General features: G+C 45.9%; 1 protein-coding gene across 2 annotated transcripts in view; it reads right to left on the bottom strand.

Annotated features, from left to right (window-relative positions):
* kmt2ba (lysine (K)-specific methyltransferase 2Ba) overlaps positions 1-21,680 on the bottom strand; it is a 43,163-nt gene that overhangs the window by 14,484 nt on the left and 6,999 nt on the right. The window contains exons 3-23 of one of the 2 annotated variants that reach the window (XM_062530021.1): positions 19,693-21,600; positions 19,281-19,474; positions 18,942-19,046; positions 17,790-17,964; positions 17,118-17,328; positions 16,298-16,362; positions 14,951-15,184; positions 12,316-12,410; positions 9,502-9,648; positions 8,473-8,586; positions 8,110-8,256; positions 7,400-7,492; positions 7,045-7,162; positions 5,136-5,249; positions 3,639-3,811; positions 3,267-3,368; positions 2,802-2,897; positions 1,865-1,941; positions 1,474-1,565; positions 1,248-1,345; positions 771-905 (exon numbers count right to left, since the gene is read on the bottom strand). In XM_062530021.1, the coding sequence (XP_062386005.1) occupies positions 771-905; positions 1,248-1,345; positions 1,474-1,565; positions 1,865-1,941; positions 2,802-2,897; positions 3,267-3,368; positions 3,639-3,811; positions 5,136-5,249; positions 7,045-7,162; positions 7,400-7,492; positions 8,110-8,256; positions 8,473-8,586; positions 9,502-9,648; positions 12,316-12,410; positions 14,951-15,184; positions 16,298-16,362; positions 17,118-17,328; positions 17,790-17,964; positions 18,942-19,046; positions 19,281-19,474; positions 19,693-21,600 (4,493 nt within the window). The remainder of the gene's footprint in view (positions 1-770; positions 906-1,247; positions 1,346-1,473; positions 1,566-1,864; positions 1,942-2,801; positions 2,898-3,266; positions 3,369-3,638; positions 3,812-5,135; positions 5,250-7,044; positions 7,163-7,399; positions 7,493-8,109; positions 8,257-8,472; positions 8,587-9,501; positions 9,649-12,315; positions 12,411-14,950; positions 15,185-16,297; positions 16,363-17,117; positions 17,329-17,789; positions 17,965-18,941; positions 19,047-19,280; positions 19,475-19,692; positions 21,601-21,680) is intronic. The other variant, XM_062530023.1, reaches the window with a different exon arrangement.

Below are 21,680 nucleotides of genomic sequence, written 5' to 3'. Positions count from 1 at the left end.
TGCATTTCCGCCACCTACTGGCGAATGCAGAGAACACAACGATCCTGTGGTTTGTTGTTACCCTGTAGCCTCGCATTGGTGCACAATGGCCACCGAGTGAATAAGGCGAAAAGTAACAGATCGACGAGGAACACCCAGTAAGGGAGAAATTGGGGTTTTGGGAGAGAAGAGGTGGGAAACCTGGCTTTAGAAAGTTCAAGTTCTGTAGACTTCTGTAGCTTGCTACTTTTAAACAAATCCTAACAGCAGAAAAAAAGGAGTAGATCCTATGCGCTTCTGCAAGCAAGTGGTGCATCCACTTCAGGGGACAAGTAGATCAGAAAGAGGAAGATACCGGAGCAGCACAGTTTATAAGGCTCATCAACATCGAAACTCACTCCCTTTTGGTTTTAGGCTGCCTGGTATAACCCACTTCTAGTGGATCATGCTAAGCTAACTGTGTCAGACTGGGTCACTGCGCACAAAAAGAAGAGCAGGATATGGATCCTCTTATCTAAGAGTAGATAACAAATAAACTGATTTCCCCAAAAGTTTGGCGTGTTTCTTTACGCAAAACTGTGGCACTCATGCTTGCTATATGTTGTACCTGCTGTGTAGTCTTGCTTGTGCGTGCTATATGTTTGTGGGGCCAACTATGAATTTCCACAATAGTGGACAACAAAGACTTCTATTCTCAACACTCTGTAAAGCGCCATGAGACATGTGTAATGTTTTGGCGCTCTATGAGTGAAATTAAAATTGAAGCTGAAATTGAAATGGGATGTTCTCACCATCAAGCGTCCCCTGGCCACAGCGCTGTGGACACTCAGCAGGGCCCCCTTGTCCTCTTGCACCTCAGCAGACCAGATGCAGCAGTTCACGTGAGCCCAGTCATTCTGACCCAGATACAGCAACCTGCCAGCCTCCTGGAGGAGGGAAAGAAAAGGAGGGAGAAAGAGGAGGGAGAGAGGGAGAGAGGGAGAGAGGGAGAGCACATACAGGATGGAGAGGTGTGAGTCTAGAAAAGGTGTGCCCAAACTTTCCAAAAGACCAAAAGGACTCTGCTGTGAGCTTCATGTGATCTACTGTATGATCATACTTATGTACTGTAGGTGCAAAATGTGTTTTTATTGTCAATCCCTGGTCATATCCTTTTCATTTCATTAAAACCCAAAAACAGTGTGACTGACTATATTATACAAATGAAATCGCACAATTCATCACAAAGGGACTTAAAAATCAATAAAAGTAACTGTCTCATCACTCACATTGGGCATGGCATCTCCATGCAGCTGGCAAAGGGAGCACTGTCGGTCATCTTGAAACAGCCTCTTGATTTGGCCAGGACTCAGGATCCCTTTTGTTCCTGAGAGGAAACAGTGATTGTCTAGTATTAGGGGTTAGGAGGAGTGGAACAGACGGTGTGTTCGATCATTTGAACTGACTGATAAAGGCATTCCATGACTGGGACACTCAATTAATAATATGCCGTACCTGTACCTTGGGCAGGGAAGTTCTCTCTCTCAAGCCACTGGGCATAGCTATGCTCGTCAGAGGGAGGAAGCACTGCATCTGGGAGCATACCACTGCAACGACGTGGGGGGGCGGGGGGGATGGGGGCAAAAAGATGAGTTAATGTACATCACAAAATGGGACCAAAAAGATGAGTTAATGTACATCACAAAACGTTTTAGAAGTAATAATGCTCAAAATGATCAGATTTATATTCTAAACGATCTACTCATGACAATGTTTCAGGTAATTCAGTTTCATTTAAAAGTGATTAGATTCATAACCATGATTGGTAACAAAACTCTTGGACTGCTTAATTCTAATCCAACTGATGAGAGGCTATGACTGCATTGCTATGTGAACTGTTAGGTACCTGGGGAATTCCTGAGAAAGTGGCTCCCATGTCTTCATGTGTCCTCCATTAAGCCAGCTGAAGGCCTCCTTCATCAACTACAAAACAATCACAATGTCACACAAATCTAATGTTTATTGAATTATCAGAAAAAAGGCACACAACATATTACAGCTTGTTTGTTGTAACACCTCAACTTTTCGTAGTTTTATTTTTTTTGTGTGCTTTGACCTTTGATCAGGAATCCAAACATGTGTGGTGAAAAAAGAGAGTAGGCTAACATGACCGACGCACATCACTCAGGTGTGGTGTAGGTCTGTGTCTTGAGTGATCGCTGTCCCTTAAAATTAAATTGACGTTTGAACTCCATGCTGTTTTTACTGATTGACAGCTTTGTCTTTGATTACATTTTCTACCATTTGCAGTATAAAGTAAGGTATTGTTTTCTTGCTATTTCCACACAACATCAGATGTTAGGCCTAGGTTACATTGAAACAAATGTTGTCGGTTACTATATCTATGACTAGATCGAACGTCATCACTGATAGGCTCATAGATGACATGACACTATCAGCTGAACGATAGCTTACACACAAATCAATTCCACAGTTGCGTCATAAGGACTTCAGCTGAATTACATCTACTGCGGAGGTGAGATAAGTTGTCTAGTGCAAACTGAGAGTGTTGCCTTGTGGTGAGTGTAGCCCATCTTTTCTAAGCTGTTATCAGAGCTGTAGGCTACAACTACCGCTCCTTTGCAACCAGCAGGCCCATATGAGAATCATTGCTCTGGTTCTTCTGGTAGTGTGGGAGCTGACCTGAAATAATCCGTCATCATCGAAAAAAAAAAAGTCCCTTTAGGACTTTACTTCCTTTCATAATGACCTGCGGACAAGGCATGATTCCCTTCCATAGTGCAAAACGTAGTGAATGAGTGGGTGGTCTGAACAGGTCTTACCTGCATGTACAGGGACTTCAGCTCATTGGGAGGACGCTCATCCTCACCCTTCAGCTTCCTCCTCATCACCGTGGCAACATCCTCACTGAAAGCTCTCTGAGGCACAAGACGACAACAGACAGGAGAGAGGAGGTATGTGAGATATGGGTGTATGGACACTTTGATTATATGTAAGAGTAGATTATACAGTAGAAGTATAGTTTAAGTCTGTGAGTGAAACCAAGAGTGTGTGTATGTGGATCAGAGAGAGCGCGAGAGAGAGAGAGGAGAGTGTGTGCATGTGAGAAAGATAAAGATAAAGAAAGAGAGACAGACAGACAGACAGAAAGAGAGAGTGTGTGTATGTATGTATGTAAAATAGAGAGAGAGAGAGAGAGAGAGAGAGAGAGAGAGAGAGAGAGAGAGAGAGAGAGAGAGAGGGGGATGGAATCGTCTGCATCTGAAAGTGTGGCCTGGTGGTCTCACCACGGTAGTGTAGTCGCCCTGCTCCAACTTCCTGCTGACGGCACGCAGATCACACACAGCTGTGGAACTCTTCACACAAACATCCTCTGGGGAGGCCTCACACTGCAGACAAAACACACACAGCTCCCATTCAGCGTCACATCACTGCAGATTATAAACTCTGTTTAACTCTGTGTGTTTATGTGTGAGCATGTCTCTCCCTCTGTGTGTGTGTGTGTGTGTGTGTGTGTGTGTGTGTATGTAAGCATGACATTCTTAACTCTTGTTTAACACAACAGTGTTTCTTTTCAACACAGGTCTCCTACACACTAGAGTAACTGGGGCTCCTGTGTGTGTGTGTGTGTGTGTGTGTGTGTGTGTGTGTGTGTGTACCTGTTCACAGGTGAGGACATCCTGTGTGTGCGGGGAGTCGAGCAGAGCGGACAGAACCGTCTGCAGGCCGGAACGCAGTTCCTCCTGAAGCTCCGCCCTCCAGCTGCCCAGACCACACGGCGTGCAGATAAACCCGCCCACCGGACGCCTCTTCATCCGCTCACACTCCTCATCTGAGGGAAACCAACCAATCAAATCAAACAATGAATGAATCAATCAATCAATCAATCAAATCAACAAAGGAAAGGAAGAAGGAAAGGAAGAAGGAAAGAGAAATAAAAAACAAAAAGAAACAAAAAGAGAGGAACAAAGAACGAAGAGGACAAATAGAAAGAGAGATGATTGACACAAATAGATTGCATGGGAGGACAGTGGGTGGGGAAAAAAAGGAGGAGTCTATATGTGACTCTCCACGGCAAAACCAGTCGCAACCAGGGGGTCAGGATTTGACTTAGCTTCGCCGATTAGCAAGGCACTTCCTCGTCGCCATTTTCCAGAAATACATCATGTCCGGTGCCGTTTTCCCTGCGTTTTCCTCATGCTGATTGGTGGCTGTTCCACTCTCAGCTCATGCACAAGCTTAGTGTGGGCACGAGCTCTCCTTCTGTACCTTACGTCAATCAGTAACCTGGCACTTAATTGGCTAAGTAAAACGGCACCGGAAACAAGCCCCTTGAAACACCATGTTAAAGCCTGAAAAAATCATTCAATTTTGGCAATTTTCACTAGCCTAGCATTCCCATTGAAATGAATGGGGGCGGAACTTGTTCACTTTCTCCAGTTCTTATAATACCTCCATGGTCGCAACAGACGTTTCTGAGAAAAATGACCATTTATGTCACTTGTGCTAAAATCGTGGATTTTTTTTTGTGTGTGCTTTGAAACAGTGGGAGGTCTACACTGTACGGCCGTGAATACATTTCGCCGAAAAACTGACCTTTTCTAGTCTAAAAACGTGAGTTTCTTGAGGTGAGAAAGTTAGAGGAAGCAGGAAGTTAGAGGTGTCTCGTTTTTGCCGCTCTATTCTAATGTTTACGGTAAATGCACTCATTGACAACTACCAAGCCATCCGCGTGCTGTGTCGTTGATACAAGTACCGTAATTATTGTAATAGCGGCGACCTTACAAAGCGTTCGTGAGTGTTGAGCCGACGGTTAACTTCAGAGGCAGATTTCTCCGTTTTTCTCTTGGCATGACAGGATGAACTCAACTCCTTTGAATGTTTATATTTCAGTAATATGACGTTCAATTCATTAGATATAGGTATCGTTTTGAAGGTTGATTATGCCCCTTCCTGAAAACGTAATAACTATGATTTTGAAAATTTCGACAATGTGACTGATTTCGCCATGGAAGGTCACATATGGGTGATGCTTGAACACCGCAGAGGAGAACTGATTTAGCACAATAATTAACAAAGCTTCACACTGTGGTATATCCCAGCATGTAAAAAAAAAAAAAAAACTGAACCTGAGGCAGAAAGGTTGTGCCACTCACCCGAGATCTTCTCACACTTGCTGTGCACCCAGCGGGTACAGCGGGCACATTTCATCATGCGCTTCCGGCAGCCGGCCTCCTCGTAGCAGCACTGGCACACTGGACAGACGTTACCTGGAGGAGACACGGGACAGGAGGCCAAGGATGACCACGTCAGGACCAGCACTAACCTGCGTGTTCAGTCGAAGATACATGCGGAAACGGTCGTCTGATAGGCGGAGCTGCGGCACTAGTTGATGGTATTCCCCTAATGACTTTCGTGGCAGCAGTGTGTCATGAACCCAAACTGAACGCTTCTTTCTCCTTTTCTCACTTTTCTTACTTTCCTCTCCTTCCATTTCTAAAGCAATCAAGAGCAAATTTCTACGGGTAGAATCCATTTTTAGGTAGCCAACGTAACGTAACCGTCAACCGCTAATGTAACTTAGAAACGAGATAGAACGTTGTTGCTATTATTATGGTCTGAGCGTTGCGTTACGCTTGCCGCTGCCGCTTGCCGCTGGCTAATGTGATCCCCACCTAAAGGTGTGGGGTTTTGAACATTCTAACACAAGATTCCATTCTGGATTCTTTTGGCCATTATTCCAGGATTCACTTGCAGTGTTTCCCACGGATTAGAAGGCAATGTGTGGTGGTCGCCCCATGTCTGAGGGGGGGGGGGGGGGGGGGGGGGGGGGTGTGCACCCATATTTTTCATTGCATTGCCTTTTTATCGCTCTCCTTTCACATAATGTTTTTTTTGTTTTTAACCAAGATGTGAAGCTTGTCTTTATTTGAAACACACACAGACATTATGTAATTATTTACATTATATAGGCCTATACTGACATTTCTGATATTCATAACAGCAAACTTTATGCAGATTATAGCCTACTATTCATATTACAACTCCACTTCTTAAATTCAGCTGTCTGGTTGAAGCCTCAAAATATTGTAAACATAGCAGGCTAAGCTTATCATACTCTACTGGTTGGACTGTTCAGTTTCCCCACATGTGTTTAAATTTCAAGGTAAGCTAATACTTTTTCTCCTTGGGACAGGCCCTTTTAAGTCTTGGAGTTGAAAAACATTGTTGGTCAGTCAACTTGAATGCAAGAGTTTTAATCAAATGTCTGCAGCATAGCCTACTAATGATGCTAACCGAATATAACAGTAATTTAGCTAGTCGTCTTCTGTGCGTCAATGCGTCCACGATTGTGAATGTTTTATTTGGATTAAATGTGCATGTGGAGGGCGGCTGTCCATTGAGCGCGCACGAGAGCGGGCCAAGGAGAATGAGTTTACTTCTACCGTTTGGTAATTAAGTTGCACGCATAGACTACAAAAGTTGCGGGAGTACTTTATGCTTCTACCCGAGCAGCGTCAGGTGCATCAGTGCGACCACCTACCACGCTTCCAGGGATGATCTCGTTGGTTTTCATGGAGACAGACAGCCGCGGTGTGCACGGAGGGTAGGGGCTGTGCGTGTGTGTGTGTGTATGAGAGACAGATGCGCGAGTGACAGAGAGGGAGCGCAGGGAAAGGAATTTCAGCTTTACGAATGCTGCGTGTTTTCGATAGCGTTTCAAGACAAGAATAAATAAATAAATAAAAGAATAACGAAACGCAATATGTGGCGGCCGGTGCTAAATCTGTGGCGCACCGCCACAAATTTGTCTATGTGTGGGAAACACTGACTTGTTTCATGTCAATTGTTAAAATTCTAACGTTTGCAATTCTCAAGTACTTTCCATTTGGTCTACTGTACCTTAAAAGTTGACTGAAAGAGCACTTTGATGTGGTGTTGTGGCTTTGCAGGGAAAAAAAGTAACATTCTCTGTGGGTTTACTTTCGATGGTGGGTTTTCTTTGAAGGTCTGTGTCCATGTGTACGAGTGTGTGTGTGTGTGTGTGTGTGTGAAGCTTTTTACCGAGTTTATGGAGGACACTGCAGTCAGGACACAGGTCCTGCTCGTGGTTCCAGGCCATGTCCCACGTCTTCCCTGGGGTCATGCCGCAGCTCCTGCAGCGAATGCACTTCATGCAAACCTGCAACAAAACATCAGCCATGTTGGAGACAGGGATGGCACACACACACCCCTTCCAAAAATGCTGTAAGGTGCTTAACTAAATACATGTTCTGCTTGAGCTCATTGTGGCTGTGAATTTCTATCGTGTCTCACAGACTGGCTGCACTATGTTTTTGCTGAATTAAAAGAAAAAAAAGAAAGAAAAAAAAGTGTGTGAAGCTTCATAATCTCTGAGGGGGAAGACCATCACACTCACCCAGGGGAGGTTGCACTTCAGGGGCTTGGGGTAGGTGGGTCCAAGACAGGTGGGGTGGTAGCAATACAGACATCTCCGACACTGCAACACTGGCTGCTCACACATAACACACACACACACACACACACTTTTCAGTAATAAACACAGCTGGGCAGACAGGAGAACACACATTCACATGTTGGTCACAAATCCTTTCATTAACATTCTGAACTCCCTCTGAGTTTCAGGCAGGCACAGCAGGCACAGCTGCATAAAAACACCTAACCGGACGTGTACAGAAAGATTGTGTGTATGTGTGTGTGTGTTTAGCGTAGCAAGTTGGTGTCTACTGCCGTCATGCAAACCCACACATACACAAAAACATAAACACACCAACAGCTTGGCCACCCACGTGCTATCCGAAATAATCACATCAATTATAGACAAACATGTCTTTTCCCTTCCTCGCTGAAGTGTATCTTTCAAAAAAGCTTCCATTCTCCCACAAGTATATATATTCTTGGGGTGTTTTTTGCCTTTTTTTGGACAAGACAGTGAAGACAGACAGGAAGTGAGTGGGAGAGAGAGATGGGGTGGAACCGGGACATGACCGCAGGTCGGACTCGAACCTGGGTCCCCGTGGGTGCTAGGACCCGTTCATGGTATGGACGCTGTAGCCACAGTGCCCCCCCAGTAGACATCTATTGTGCGTCAGCGGCAGTGTCCCTCACCCTGGCGTGTTTGCTCTTGCGGCCACAGACGTGGCAGTATTTGCAGCGCCTGCAGCACCAGTTCTCCTTGTTCCCCTCCTGGGGGCGCTCTTCTTCCTTCAGGCAGAAGCTGTGGAAAGGCTCGCAGCACACCTGGCAATAAACCATCTGGAGAGGAGAGGAGGAGAGGAGAGGAATGAAGCAGAAGAATGACAGATGAGAGGAGGAGGAAAAGGGAGAGAATGTAAAGAAAGAGAGGGTAATAGGAAAAGTAGAGAACTCGAATAAAGTTTTTAGTAAGCTAAAACTTCTACTAACTTCTACAGAGACAACAGTGTGTGTGTGTGTGTGTGTGTGTGTGTGTGTGTGTGTGTGTGGGCAGACCTCGTGTTTTCCTTTGCTGGCACAGAGCAGGCAGACGCTGTCTGGAGAGATGGGGATGGAGGTGAGGACGCTGAGACCGCCCATGAGCCACACGTTCTGGACACTGCAGTCCTCCTATTACACACACACACACACACACACACACACACAGACAGACAGAGACACACACCAGGGGAGTTTAACAGTCTAAGAAAAGATTCTGTTCCATAACAACGTAAGGTTCTAAAATTCCATTTTGAATTTGAACACTCATTTTCCAACATTCCCATCACACTGGTATGGCCGTATGTGCCAAAAGGAAGGCCAAATCAGGCCAGCGGAGCTATGAAAATCAGCCAACCCCCAATGAATTCTGAGCAGGCAATATATTGTGAATGGCCTTGCAATTCATTCCTGAAATGACTATCCAAGTACGTGCCACTACACATTTCACAGACTTACAGGATTGCATAAGAGGTCGGCTGCATTTCTAGCCCCCATAATTAATGAACTACTCGAGTGCAACACATCGTAGTGACCACTTGAGAAAAGTGGGTCAATTCAGTCAGCACATGGCTGAAGAGACCATTACACTAGCTGGTCCCAGAAAAAAGAGAGAAAGTAATTCCCTTCTAGATAGATAGATAGTTAATTTACTGATCCCCAAGGGGAAATTCTGCATCTTATGAGCCAGTCATGTTTATTTAGCTAATTAATTGTCCACTTGGGGAAATTCATTCCCACGGGTCTACACAAAGACTGATCCTCATACTCCGCTTCACGTCATACTTGTTTATGTTTAGGTGACTCCATGGCCTCTTCTCATTCGTCTTTTTATTTATCCTCCCTTCATTCCTTCCTTCCTTCCTCGGTCCTCCGGCTCGTTCCCACTGATCTATAAAGAACACTGGATAGACTATCCCATTGTTGCCGCCCCAGTATCCTTTATCGAGATCAGTGGGGACCGAGGAAGGAAGGGAGGATAGATTTTTAAAAAAAAACGAATGAGAAGGGCATGAGCCCAAGTGTCCATGTGTGTGTGGGCCGTACCTTGAAGTCGATGCGGACCCTGTGCGCGGCCTTGGCCTGGCGGGACGCCATCTCTCGTGCGCCGAAGCGGTTGGCGAGCGCTGCCAGCGAGCTGGGGGTTGCGTTGGTGTTGGTGTTGGTGTTGGTGGTGGCGTGCTGCGCCGTGCTCTGGGAAGGAGGAGGAAGACAGGGGGCGTGAGCTTGGTGGGGCCCCGCGTTATCTGCCGCGCTACCCGCTCCGGTCGGGGACGTTCCATCCTGCTCTTGCTGCTGGTGGTGGGGGGAGGGGGAGGGGGAGGAGGAGGGAGAGGTGGGGGAGGAGAGAGGCGGCCGCGGTCCCCCGGCCGCGGCCGCCTCCACGACGCTGGGGGGCAGGCGCTCCAGCCGCAGCTGAAGGCACAGCCGGAGCTTCAGAGACGGGCTGGTGCCGGTGCCGCCGCCACCACTGCCGCCAACGACGCTGCCGCCACCGGACACTGATGAGGGGGAGGGAGGGTGGTCCTGGGTCTGTGAGGGAGGTGACTGCTGAAGCAAGGAAAAAGAGGAGGAGAGGAGAGGAGGGGAGGGAGAGATGGAGGAGAGGAGGGGTGGGGTGGGGGGAAGGGGAGGGGAGGGATGAGGAGGGTGTGTGGTAAGGGAAGGAATGAACAGGGAAAAGTAAAGGAGAGGGGGGGGGGAGGTTACAGCACAAACCAAGCAGAGAAAGCCAAGCAAAGCAACCTCACTTCTTCCAGCTTTCGGGGTGGGTATCAAGAACAGAAAAACTAACCGTTTTCTGTCGCACAAGGCAGTTTCAGTTTGAGTCTGCACCTTATGTTGAGGTCTGTAAGTAAAGGTGCTTCTGAAAACATTTAACGGACACCATTTTGGCTTATTTATTTAATACAGGACAAGGCAGTTTGACAAAGCCATGACAAGTAGGTCTATGAATCTTCAAGGAGCCTTTTTGTTTACTTCTCAGATTCACTTATTTGATAATGGTTAGTTTCAGGTTCATTTTCAAGCCAGCTTGGATATATCATCTACTTAGAAACTCATGAAGGAAAGCTGACCTAAAGCTGACCAACCTTAAATGCCATAATGTCAACTTTGGAAGCACATTTAAACTTCAGTGCCATTTTTGATTGTTACCCAATTTGTTTCACGTCAATTGATGCTGATATTTCTAATGTCTTTTTCTAGTAGTGACATTGTGTAAGCCCAACATGGTAGACCTTTACCTGAGGGTGATAACATTCTTATTCAAATACAGAGCAGGGGTTACTGTCACTGCCTTACAATCTTGGTTTGATTCCCAAACCCGCATTTGCGAGTCTGCTTAACACCAGTCCATTTGAACTGTAACTGCTTGTGTTGATACCCAACCCCTTTCAACAGTAACGCTAGTAGAGAATGAGGAAACACAACATGGCTTTGGTATTCAAGATGATGTGGTGTGGGGGCATCTCTACGAGCAGGGATGACGTTCACAGGAGGGTGATGGCAGGAAGAGAAGTTGGAGATGCAGGTAGAGATTTGCAGGTAGGGCTGCACAATTTGGGGAAGAAAATATATATATTTTCCTGGCAGATATGGCGCCTGCAATTTGATTTGCAATACACTTGGAGTCTAGCTAACTCTTGCAGGACCAGTCGCAAATGTCAAAAGCCCATGGAATAATGTAATAGTTTGTCAAAATAATAAATAAATAAATAAATAATTAAGCTTGAGTTCAATATTACAAATTTCACTTCAAGTTGGGCTACTTTTGATTGGTGAGCATGCCTGGTGCATGAGCCAACACATTCCTGTCAAGCAGCTTCACTGACATCACAAATTACTTCAATCTAATCTAATAATCTAACAATACAAGATTAGCCCATTGAGAGAGAATTGTGCGCCACACGATTAAACTGCAGCCTCAGTGATTAGCCAATTCCATTAGTCCAAATTGCGATTTCAATCAAACAAGTACAAATTGTGCAGCCATATTAGGGGCAGATGTCATGCAGCAAGGGTGTAGAAGAGAGGGGAAGAGGAAGAAAGATCTGCCGACAGGAAACGAACACAACACGAGCACATCTGAATAAACTCCTGACGCCAAACAGCTACATTAAGACCTGAAGAGATAAATGTGCAGGAAACCGTGGAGTTAAACTGTCCTGAAAGAAAAAATGTGAAGGCAAACCAAAGAGAGAGAGAGAGAGAGCACTGGAAAGGGTGCACGAGTAGAACCACATGCAAAGAACATGAGGAAAGCCAGCCAACTAAACGTGTGCGTCATGCTCTGGAGGAGAGAGCCAAATTGATCTCCTCTGGACTGAAAGAAGGTTAATTAACGCAGAAGAAATCACAAAAAGAATCATGCAAAAAGACAGAGGACTCTTCTACACTCTAAAGCCATGAATTCTTTAGCATGATCTAAAAAAAAGCAAGAGGTTATGAAGCTAAAAGACAACAGAAGTTGCAAACTATTAACTGTTAACTCCAGTGTACGGTGAGAGGCGATGTTTAACTTTCAGTGAAATAGGTCAGCTTTAAATCTAAATTTCACATCTATATGAAAACAAATGAAAAGCACTCGGGGGATGACCATACTAACAATTCTATTGAAATGCTGAAGTCTGCATTACAGCTAAAATTACTTTTACAAGAAGTTATGATCATCTTAAAAATAGCTGTAACAACATCCCTTAATGTGAATATCTTGCAGGACTAGTCTTACAGGTTAAAAGATCATGGAATAATGCTTTTGTTGTCATTGAATAAAAGCCCAAATTTGCATAGTCAAATATGACATTTCAGATGTCAAAGCGTTAGACAGGAATGACATGCAGAAGACGGGGGTTCCATTACCTTGTCAAAGCGGCGACGGCCGGCTCTGCCAAATCGCAGGCGCCTGGGCTTGGGTAAGCTACCGCCAACCTCGTCCGCAAGACTGGCCGTGGCCCCTGCAACAAAACAATCACGTCAGGACCATGACCACGACCATGCATTTTCCTCAGACAACCTCAACAATGGAGATGCAATATACACATATTGTACGTTCATCTAGCATTACATCTAAACCAGGCATTGTGGATATGTGAACTGTACTGTGAGGAAAATTCTGGCGATTTTTCACATAGATCTCTGTTTATCGAGATCATCGAGTACCTATCGGTACAAAATAAAGTGAAAACAATCGGTTATATCTAGGTCAAGTTGCTGCAGTCAACAGCAAGAGCTGCCAAGCAGCTACAGTGCTAAACTCTAGGGGCATGTTCACAAGCCCCAGTGTTCATGCCCCCAGAGTGTAGCATGATAGAGATCTATGTGAATAATCTATGAGAAGATTTCTTTTTTAACTCTCAAGCCAACACTTACAATTACATTACACTTGAACAATGACATTACATTTACTAAATAAATACCTAATAGCTGCTACACTATGTCAGTAGAAGCACAAAAGATGGTGCTGACTCCAGTTGTTATAAAATTGGCTTTTATTTTCCCCTTTGCACACTTAAAATATTTAAATGATTGATTAGATGCCTAGATACAGCAATGCGGGTGAAATGGTACTTAAAATCTGTTTGATATTAAAATATTCAATATACAAATCAGTCATTAATTCCTGGTGAGTCGAACATTTTTTTAATTTCAAATAAGGAAAAACATCACCCTACTTAAGTTTAAACTGTATTATCCTACATTGGTGGAATGCCTCTGAAAAGGATAGTGAAGGCTATTTAGTTGGCAATTATCGGCCAAGGTTTTCAGTCTAGTTTAACTGTGAGCCAGTTCTGCATACGGTTGGGTGTGTGAACATATTGGCCATTTGGGTGGTCTAAGCAGAGGGTAGTAAAGAATGAACTTACAAGTAAAATAATTTTAGGCTACAAATGCCTATTATAGCATGACTATCTAGCAAACATGTAAGTAGAAAGCAACACATTAGCTTGAAGTCTTACAGGGAGGTTACCCTGGCAACGTTACTGAACTGTTCCGTTGTGCAACGTCTGCAGCAACAATTAGCTTCCACTATAGTCAGTGGAATTTATTACACCAGATGTAATGGTGGAGCATACATTCCAAAAACGAAAATAAAAAAAAGACAGGTCCTCTAAAACTATTTCTACACTCCACGCATGGAGTCAAAGTTAAGGTTGTCCATAAGCAAGTGATCATAGCATAGACATTAATAAGGGAAATGACACAAATGCCTACACAAATTTAGACTAAACAGGCTTGTGGTCTACTTATTGCAGGAAAAAAAACACACACCACAGCTGTGACTTGGATTGTGGTCGCCGGTGAGTGCCAATGCGAATAACAAACTAACTGCCATTTTCAAACAAAGAAAAAGCAAAGCAAAGAAACATTCTTTTATTCAAATTTATGTTTTAATAGAAGCATTTTTTGTCTGAAATAAAAAGTAGCCCCAAAGGAGACATACTGCTACACAAGAACGGCACAAAGAGTCTTGTTTTATGTATGTGAAATATTTTTTGTATGATAAGAGTTACAATTCATGTGAAGCCAATAATATTTAGCAAAATAATGACTCATACAAATTGTATGTACAGGTGATGTTTTATTAAGGGCAAATTTTACAGAGACTTTTGATTCGCCTAATTCACCAAACCCTTTCAATAGCCATCAACATGACTGAGGTCTAAATGAGTGTTGTTAAGGGTTTGGTTTATGTGCCAAATATTAGCTATTTAGTAGTCTGTGCTGTCTGCCAGGTAGCAGACCAATCCAGTGTAAGTTAGTGAAGTTACATCAGCCAAGTAAAGTTACAGACCTTTGATAAAATGAGTCAGATATTTTGAATATGTTCTCAATAGATTTTAAGGCAACAAACTCTACAGACCACTTTCTTCTAGACCAATACAAACAAAACAAAACAAAACAAAATCAACTCATGACACAAGAATAAGATGCATCATATAGTTCAAGTGATGCAATGGCATGAAAAAGCGAGAACCTCGATAGCAACAGTAGTGAGACAATGTGAGGTAACAACTTTGGGAAGGCCACAATTTTTTACGCCCTTGTGACAAATCTTTATTATAGAAAAATATAGGTCCCCCCCTCCCCACCACCCTGTTTCTAACAGCTAAATTATGTCCTTCAAGTCAAATCATGATTGCATTGCATGCATTCTCAGTTTTGGTGTAGAAAAATAAAAGGTATATGTTTTCCATTTCTACAGAAAAATCACACCTTTATACCCAGAGATCCATCCCACCCTCAAGTCAAGTCATGATTTCATTTCAGGCATCCTCAGTCCAGACTTAAGGCAGGAGATCACTCACATCTATTCCCTTGAGTCAAGTCATGATTTCATTTCATGCATCCTTAGTCCAGACTTAGGGCAGGAGATCACTCATATCTATTTCCCTTGAGTCATAGAGTCTGTTTTTTTTCCCCCTTAAGTCACCACATTAGCGGGCCCGAGTCATGAGACTCCAGCCCCCCAGCACAGGTGTGTAGTGTGCATTACCGTTGCTTAGGGCGCTCCTCCTGGGGGCGGGCTGGCGGCTGGTGGACTCGTCCGATTCGGACTCGGACCGGAGCAGGTCACTGTAGCAGAGGGGTGTGACGTGTCTGCGAGGCTGCTTCCTGGAGGGGGAGGGGCTCTGGAGGTCAGAGGGCGCCGTCCGCGGAGTCGCCCCGTCCTCGTCCTCGCTGGACGCGTTTCCGCTGGCCGAGGACCGCCCGCCACGGCGCACCTGGACTGGAACACACACGCTAGTCATCAGACAGGAAATAGGTGCGCGAGGACAGCGTCACAGACAACATTAACACACTCCCTCACACGTACACACACATACTGTACACTACTCACAAAAAGTTAGGGATATCTGGCTTTCGGATGAAATTGAATGTTTCTGTATAGAAAGTAACTTCACCTGTAAAGTTATAGTGGATTTTAGGTCAATATGAAATTTCACCCGAAAGCCAAATATCCCTGACTTTTTGTGAGTACTGTACACACACACATGCGTACACACACACACGCATACACACACACACACACACACACGATAAGTGCTGCACAATTGAAAATTTGAAATAATGCAATTAACCGATCGCAAAGGCTGCAATTAATCACGCAACTCGCAAATCTGTCCGAATAGTTGATCTTGTCGTCACATCCATGATTTTTATACATCCGCCTTATACAGCAGACAGTGAAGTTCACCAAATAATGGAATGAAGCTTTAGTTTCAAAAATGATACCGCAAACGAAATCGCATTATTGTGAAAAATCACAATTACATAAAGTATTTTCCACAAATTCCACAGTCCTACATCAGACAGAAAACATGTCACTCAAATGACAGTAAGCATGTGAGTGACGACTCACACTCTCTCTCACAGCTCACCAGTCAGATAAAACAGACTATGTGACTGAAGATTGTGTTTGGTAGTGACTAGACCAAAGTGGTCAGTGCGAACACACACACACACACACACACACACACACACACACACACACACACACACACACACACACACACACACACACACACACACACACACACACACACACACACACACACACACACACACACACACACACACACACACACACACACACACACACACACACACACACACACACAAGAAATACAGGCATACGTATTCGCACACAAATAGTAAGACACACAGCTATTAGGACACATACACACACCAGGCATGCAAAAAGCAAACTCAGGCAGAGAGGACAACATTCAGCCATGCTTCAAATCAAGGTGTCGTCAGATGAATCCACCTCCAGGCAGATTAAGTATTGAGGGTGAATTATATTTATCTGACGGTAGCTGTGATCAGGACGCGCTCGTACCTTTGGGGTTCCGGATCCCCATACGCCTGGCTTTCTTCAGTGCAATGCGGGAACATATTCTGTGGCTGTGGGACAAACAAAGCAGCTCGTATTAACAGCTGGGCCATGCTGAAGCTGGCCTATAGATTAACTTCCCGACTGAAGCCAAGCAGCACGTCGAGCCTCTGATTTTCATGACCATACAGGACCTTCTATTTGCAACTAAATTAAAAGTTAATAGTGACTGGTATTTCGACAGACACTTCTAATCAAAAACGGACCAAATCCACAGACGGTCACTGGCTGGTTTGGGAATCAAGCACAGATTTGTCAGGCGGTGACGATGCGGTTGTTCCACCACGCTTGCAAATTAAACATGCTTGTTCATAAACGATTGCGAAATGGGTGCAACGTTCTTATTTATTTATTTATTTATCAAATTTTCAAGAGCAGGTGGCAGAAAGGAAATTTGACTCCAGCTTGGGAAAACGAAAGAAAGAAAAACACAGTAGCCAGAAGGCAAGTGACAGTAACACTACAGCAAACAAGAAAGGCCACAAAGAAGCAACCCATTTCCTGGGGGAGTGAAGGGCTTGTTGAGGGGTGGGTCTGGTGAACTGTAGACATACGTAAAGTAGCAAATAAGCGTGTGTGTGTGTGTGTGTGTGTGTGTGTAAATAAAGCGTATGTATGTGTTTGTGTAAACAAAAGTGTGTGTGTGTGTGTGTGTGTGTGTGTGTGTGCGTGTGTGTATAAATAAAGTGTGTGTGTGTGTGTGTAAATAAAGTGTGTGTGTGTGTGTGTGTGTGTGTGTGTGTGTGTGTGTGTGCGCGAGACTCACATGCAACACTGCCTCTTGGTGTTGGGCCCACCGAACTTGGGCTTGTCCAGACAGTGGACGCAGCGTCCGCAGTCGTCGGGCTTCACGCAGCCGGGGCAGCGCAGGCAGCGTCGAGAGCGGACCCCGCCGGCACGGTACTCCGGGCGCCGTGACGACGACTGCCACTCCGAGTCTGACGCGCTCTCGGGGTCCGATACCTCACCTGCACCTGCTATAACCAATCACAGACGAGACGAGGGCAAGAGGAGAAGAGGAGATGGAATAGGCACAGGTGAAGAAAGCAAAACGGTAAAGACAGTTACAACCTGTGTTGTGCCAGAAATTGGGAAATAGTGATTTAAGTGCATTTTTAAGGGGGGCATTATTTTTTTGCACTTAACAGCTTTACTTGTAAGAATACATCGGAACTGTATGGAGATTTTTCATACAGTAATTTCCTGTGTATAAGCCGCATTGTGTACAAGCCGCAGGACAGTGTTTTACGCATGTTGAAAGAAACCAAACAATATAAATACCATATTAACTGCCCCCGTGTATTAACCTCATAGCTGAAGAATTTTTGCTAAATCAATATATTAGCCGCGGTCAATAGTTGGGACATTGCGGTAATAAATACCTTTCGAAACTAGAAAGAAACTAGCAACTGTGAATAAACGTGTTATAGCAGCATACCTTCTGCGGTGGGCGAGGGGGCGGTGGGCGAGGGGGCGATGCCCTCGCGCTCGTGCAGTGGAAGGGCGCTGAGCCGAGGGATGTCGTCGGGCACCATGGCACGAGGCTGGCCGAGGGCCACTGCCGCCGCCCGGCACACGTGCTTGATGCGGGGCCCGGCGAGCAGCTGCTGCTGCTGCAAAACGCATGAAGATGCAAATATACTGAGAAACAACTTTCTTTACACTACATGCCCCCGTCCTCACTACACTACATGCCCCCATCCTCACTACACTACATGCCCCCATCCCCACTACACTACATGCCCCCATCCCCACTACACTACATGCCCCCATCCCCACTACACTACATGCCCCCATCCCCACTACACTACATTACAATGCAACACATGAAATACAGACCCATCTATGCTTTGATCTGCTATTGCCATCCTATTACTGTTTGGTTTTGTTTATGTAAAGCACATTGAATGACCTCTGTATGAAACGTTCTATATAAATAAACTTGACCTGCTGCACAACGCATGAGGATGCAAATATAGGTAAGGGATAATGTATAGAACGCTGGTCATTATCGGGAAAATAAGTGCCGACAGGACGAACCGGACCCCGGCGCAAAGAGGTCCTCTATCAGAAAATAATGACTGGTTGGACTTTGGGAAATCCCATTCAAGTCAATGGAGCGCTCTCCTTGCATTGTGAAGAGCCGTATAATAATACCCATTAAATACACAAGACCCATCTAAGCTTTTATATGCTATTGCCATTACTGTTTGGTTTTGTTTATGTAAAGCACAAAATGAGCTCTGTGTATGAAATGCGCTAAATAAATAAACTTGACCTGACTTGACTTTACAAGCAAGAAAGCATACATTCAGGGTTTTTGCTGTATAGCGAAATTGCCAGATAGCCGTCTCAACCAAATTTCGGCAAATAATGGTTTTCACAATTTTTTTTTTTTTTTTTTTAAACCAAGCATTTACAGGTAACTTCGCTCTACACTACCACAACAGCGATGTAATGGCGCAACACGCTTCTTAACCGTTACCGCCTTAGCCTAACTCTTGCGCAGGAAAACCCCTGTATCATAATACACACCACATGTGATGCATCTCATGTGAACCATATTGACACACAGACACATATAACATACCCTCGCAGTAGGGTCCCTGTTCGGGGCCCTCACCATCCTTCGTCGCCTCCTCCTCTTCACTCCAGTCTCGCTGGACTCTCCCAGCTTGACAGAGCCAGACAGCAGCTGCAGAGAAGGCTAGTCAGTTAGCGCACAGTGAGCATGACAAATACACGCTTGTATAAAATGTTATGCATTACGGACAACATCCATATGAGGATTTCTTTCATGTTACATCATCCGTGTAGTTCGCGTAGACTATAAGAAGGCATTTCAAAAACATGCTTGAGCCTAGCGTTGTCAAGCAGCATGTTGCATTTCATACAACATCCAAATTTATTTAACTCTTGATTATTTTACCTGAGAGGATTTAAGCTGTTTTTGCTGGTCAATTTTGATTAGCTGAACCTTTGCCCTTTTGAGCAGGTGGAACATTCTCTTGTTGGAGCTGGACACGGAGATGCGATGGGTCGTCCCCTCCTGTTCAACCAGCACGCGCTCTCCCAGATCCCTCTGGGTCAGGCCCACACTCTCCATTTGGGTCGGTCCCTCCACTACGGAAGAAAAAACAACAATAACAACAACAACAACATTACACATAGGCTTCCTTCACTATTCACTGAAGGCAGACGTGATCTTTAAAAAGTTACAGCTATCAAAAAAAAATGCTACATCAAGTGTGTCTGTCTATGAACGTTGCGTAGTCACTCGGTTTACATTTACACTGTTGACGGGCATCGCAATGAGCATGCAAGAGAGAGTGTATTCGTACCATTGTCCCCTGTTGTAGCATCCAAATGCCCTTCACCAGGTAGAGTAGCATCTGCGGCATTCAGGTGAACCGCCAACTTCCTCACCACCCCAGGGGCCTGGATGTCCTCCATCGTCAACTTGGACCTCCTTCTCCTCCTCCTCTTCCTCACTGGGCCTTGGAACTCTCCGGTGTCTTGCATGTCGCCTTCGGTTTCGCCCTGTTGGTCGCCGGAGGTGTCGCTGGCCCTACGCACTCTCTTCCGGGCCAGCGTAGTGGTCAGCTTCTTCAGCCTCTCGTAAAACTTCAACTTGCCCACTCCGGGGCCGAGCGCCTGATCGCCTTTGGTGCTCTGTGGAGCGTCTGAGGTAGAATGGTCTTCCTGAAATCTGCCTGCGGCGAGCCCTTCGCCTTTAGAGTCCGCATGGTGGTGAGATCGCCTCCTGTGCCCGGCCGGTTTTGGCATCTCTGGGTCTAGCGTGGTGCCAATCCCGTTCTTTTTCAGGGGACCCCTGGCGACCAGGTGGGACATTCGCTCGTCGTCAAGAAACCTCTTGGGCGTCTTGATGACTCGGGAGGACCGACCGCTGACCACAGGCGTGACTGACGGCGTGCCCGATGGCCTGTCCGACGGCGTGCCCGACGGCATACCCTCCGCGGACACAAGATTGGTGTTTGCCGGGGCACAGGACGCGTCTTCCTGTTGTTCCCCCTGGTTCTCGGAATCCAAGGTTACTATGGGCTCGTAAACGTAACCCGCAGACTTCTGCCGGATACGCTTGCGACGCTTCACTGGCCTATCTGGGCTAGACTGATCCGTTTTTTGCACACCGGGCTTCCTTCGCATTTTAAACGGGGACTTTCTGCGTCTTTTGAGCTTGAAGGGAGCTCTCCTGCGCACTTGGTTTCCTGATGATGTGGCGGGCTGATCGGAAGGTTCGTGTCCGCTCTCCCACCCGGCCTCCGCACCCTCCTCTGGCGACCCCTCCGTTCCCTTGGAAACTCTCCTCTGCTTGCCGACAGGCTTGGGCGACACGGCCACGGTCGCCGCCTCCACCGCAGAGCCGCCGCTGCCCATGTCTTTCGTCCTCCGTTTCTGCGGTATCCAAAGCAAATGGCTAGGGTTCCGCCTCTGACCGCCAGGGCTCGGACTAGTGGACCGGACGCTGCTCCCACGGGTCGGACTACCTAAGGAATCGGAGCTTTCCTCCTGGGCGGCAGGCCTTCTTCTCTTCACAAACTTTCCCAGCATTGGCCCCGTGGTTTTACTGACCTCGGCGGGCCCCTTCCTCACAGCGGACGTCTTACCCTGGCCTTTCACCAAAGTCAGAGTCCACACAACTTTGCTTTGCTTCTTCCGTGAGGGACCTTCACTTTGAGCAGGTACAGGCCTAACAGATCCCGCCAGCTCAACTTTGGGGTTCTTCAGCACTCTAATAATTGGAATGCTGTCACTGGTGGTACTGCTTGTCGGCTTATGCACGGTAAGCTGCTTTCTACCTTTACTGCTTGTGTCAGCATTCAGATCTTGCACTTCATCATTAGTTAAATCAACATCTGGTGATTTCCTGACCCTCTGGTTCTTAGCTAAGGCTTTGGCTGGTTGTCTACCATCAGCACCTGAGCCCTTGCCTTTCGAGGCTTGTACAGCCTTCACTGTTTTTGGTGGCAAGACTTCCTTTGTGGTCTTTTTGACGGCAAATTTAACGACCAGTTTCGACTTGGACGCGTTCCTCGCCTGTGCCCCGGGTGCCGCGGTAGAGGGTTGATCTTTTCGGATTCTCTCGCCCCTCTTAACGACCTTCCCGTAGAGGGGCTTGATCTCAGAGACGGCGGGGGCTGGCGGAGGAGCTGCATCCTCAGCTTCTATCAGGTCCGGCGCAGGAGGAGGCTTTTCCGCCGGTGACAACACTGACTTCAGAGGAGTGCCTACAGGGACGACAGAGGAAGGATTTGCACAAACGGCTGTAAGGCAAATATAAGCAAACATCTAACATAACATTTAGTTT

Source organism: Sardina pilchardus, chromosome 24, assembly GCF_963854185.1.
Source record: "Sardina pilchardus chromosome 24, fSarPil1.1, whole genome shotgun sequence".
NCBI classification, from domain to species: domain Eukaryota; kingdom Metazoa; phylum Chordata; class Actinopteri; order Clupeiformes; family Clupeidae; genus Sardina; species Sardina pilchardus.
Note: the sequence above shows the minus strand (reverse complement) of the source record. Positions and strands in the feature narration are given on the sequence as shown.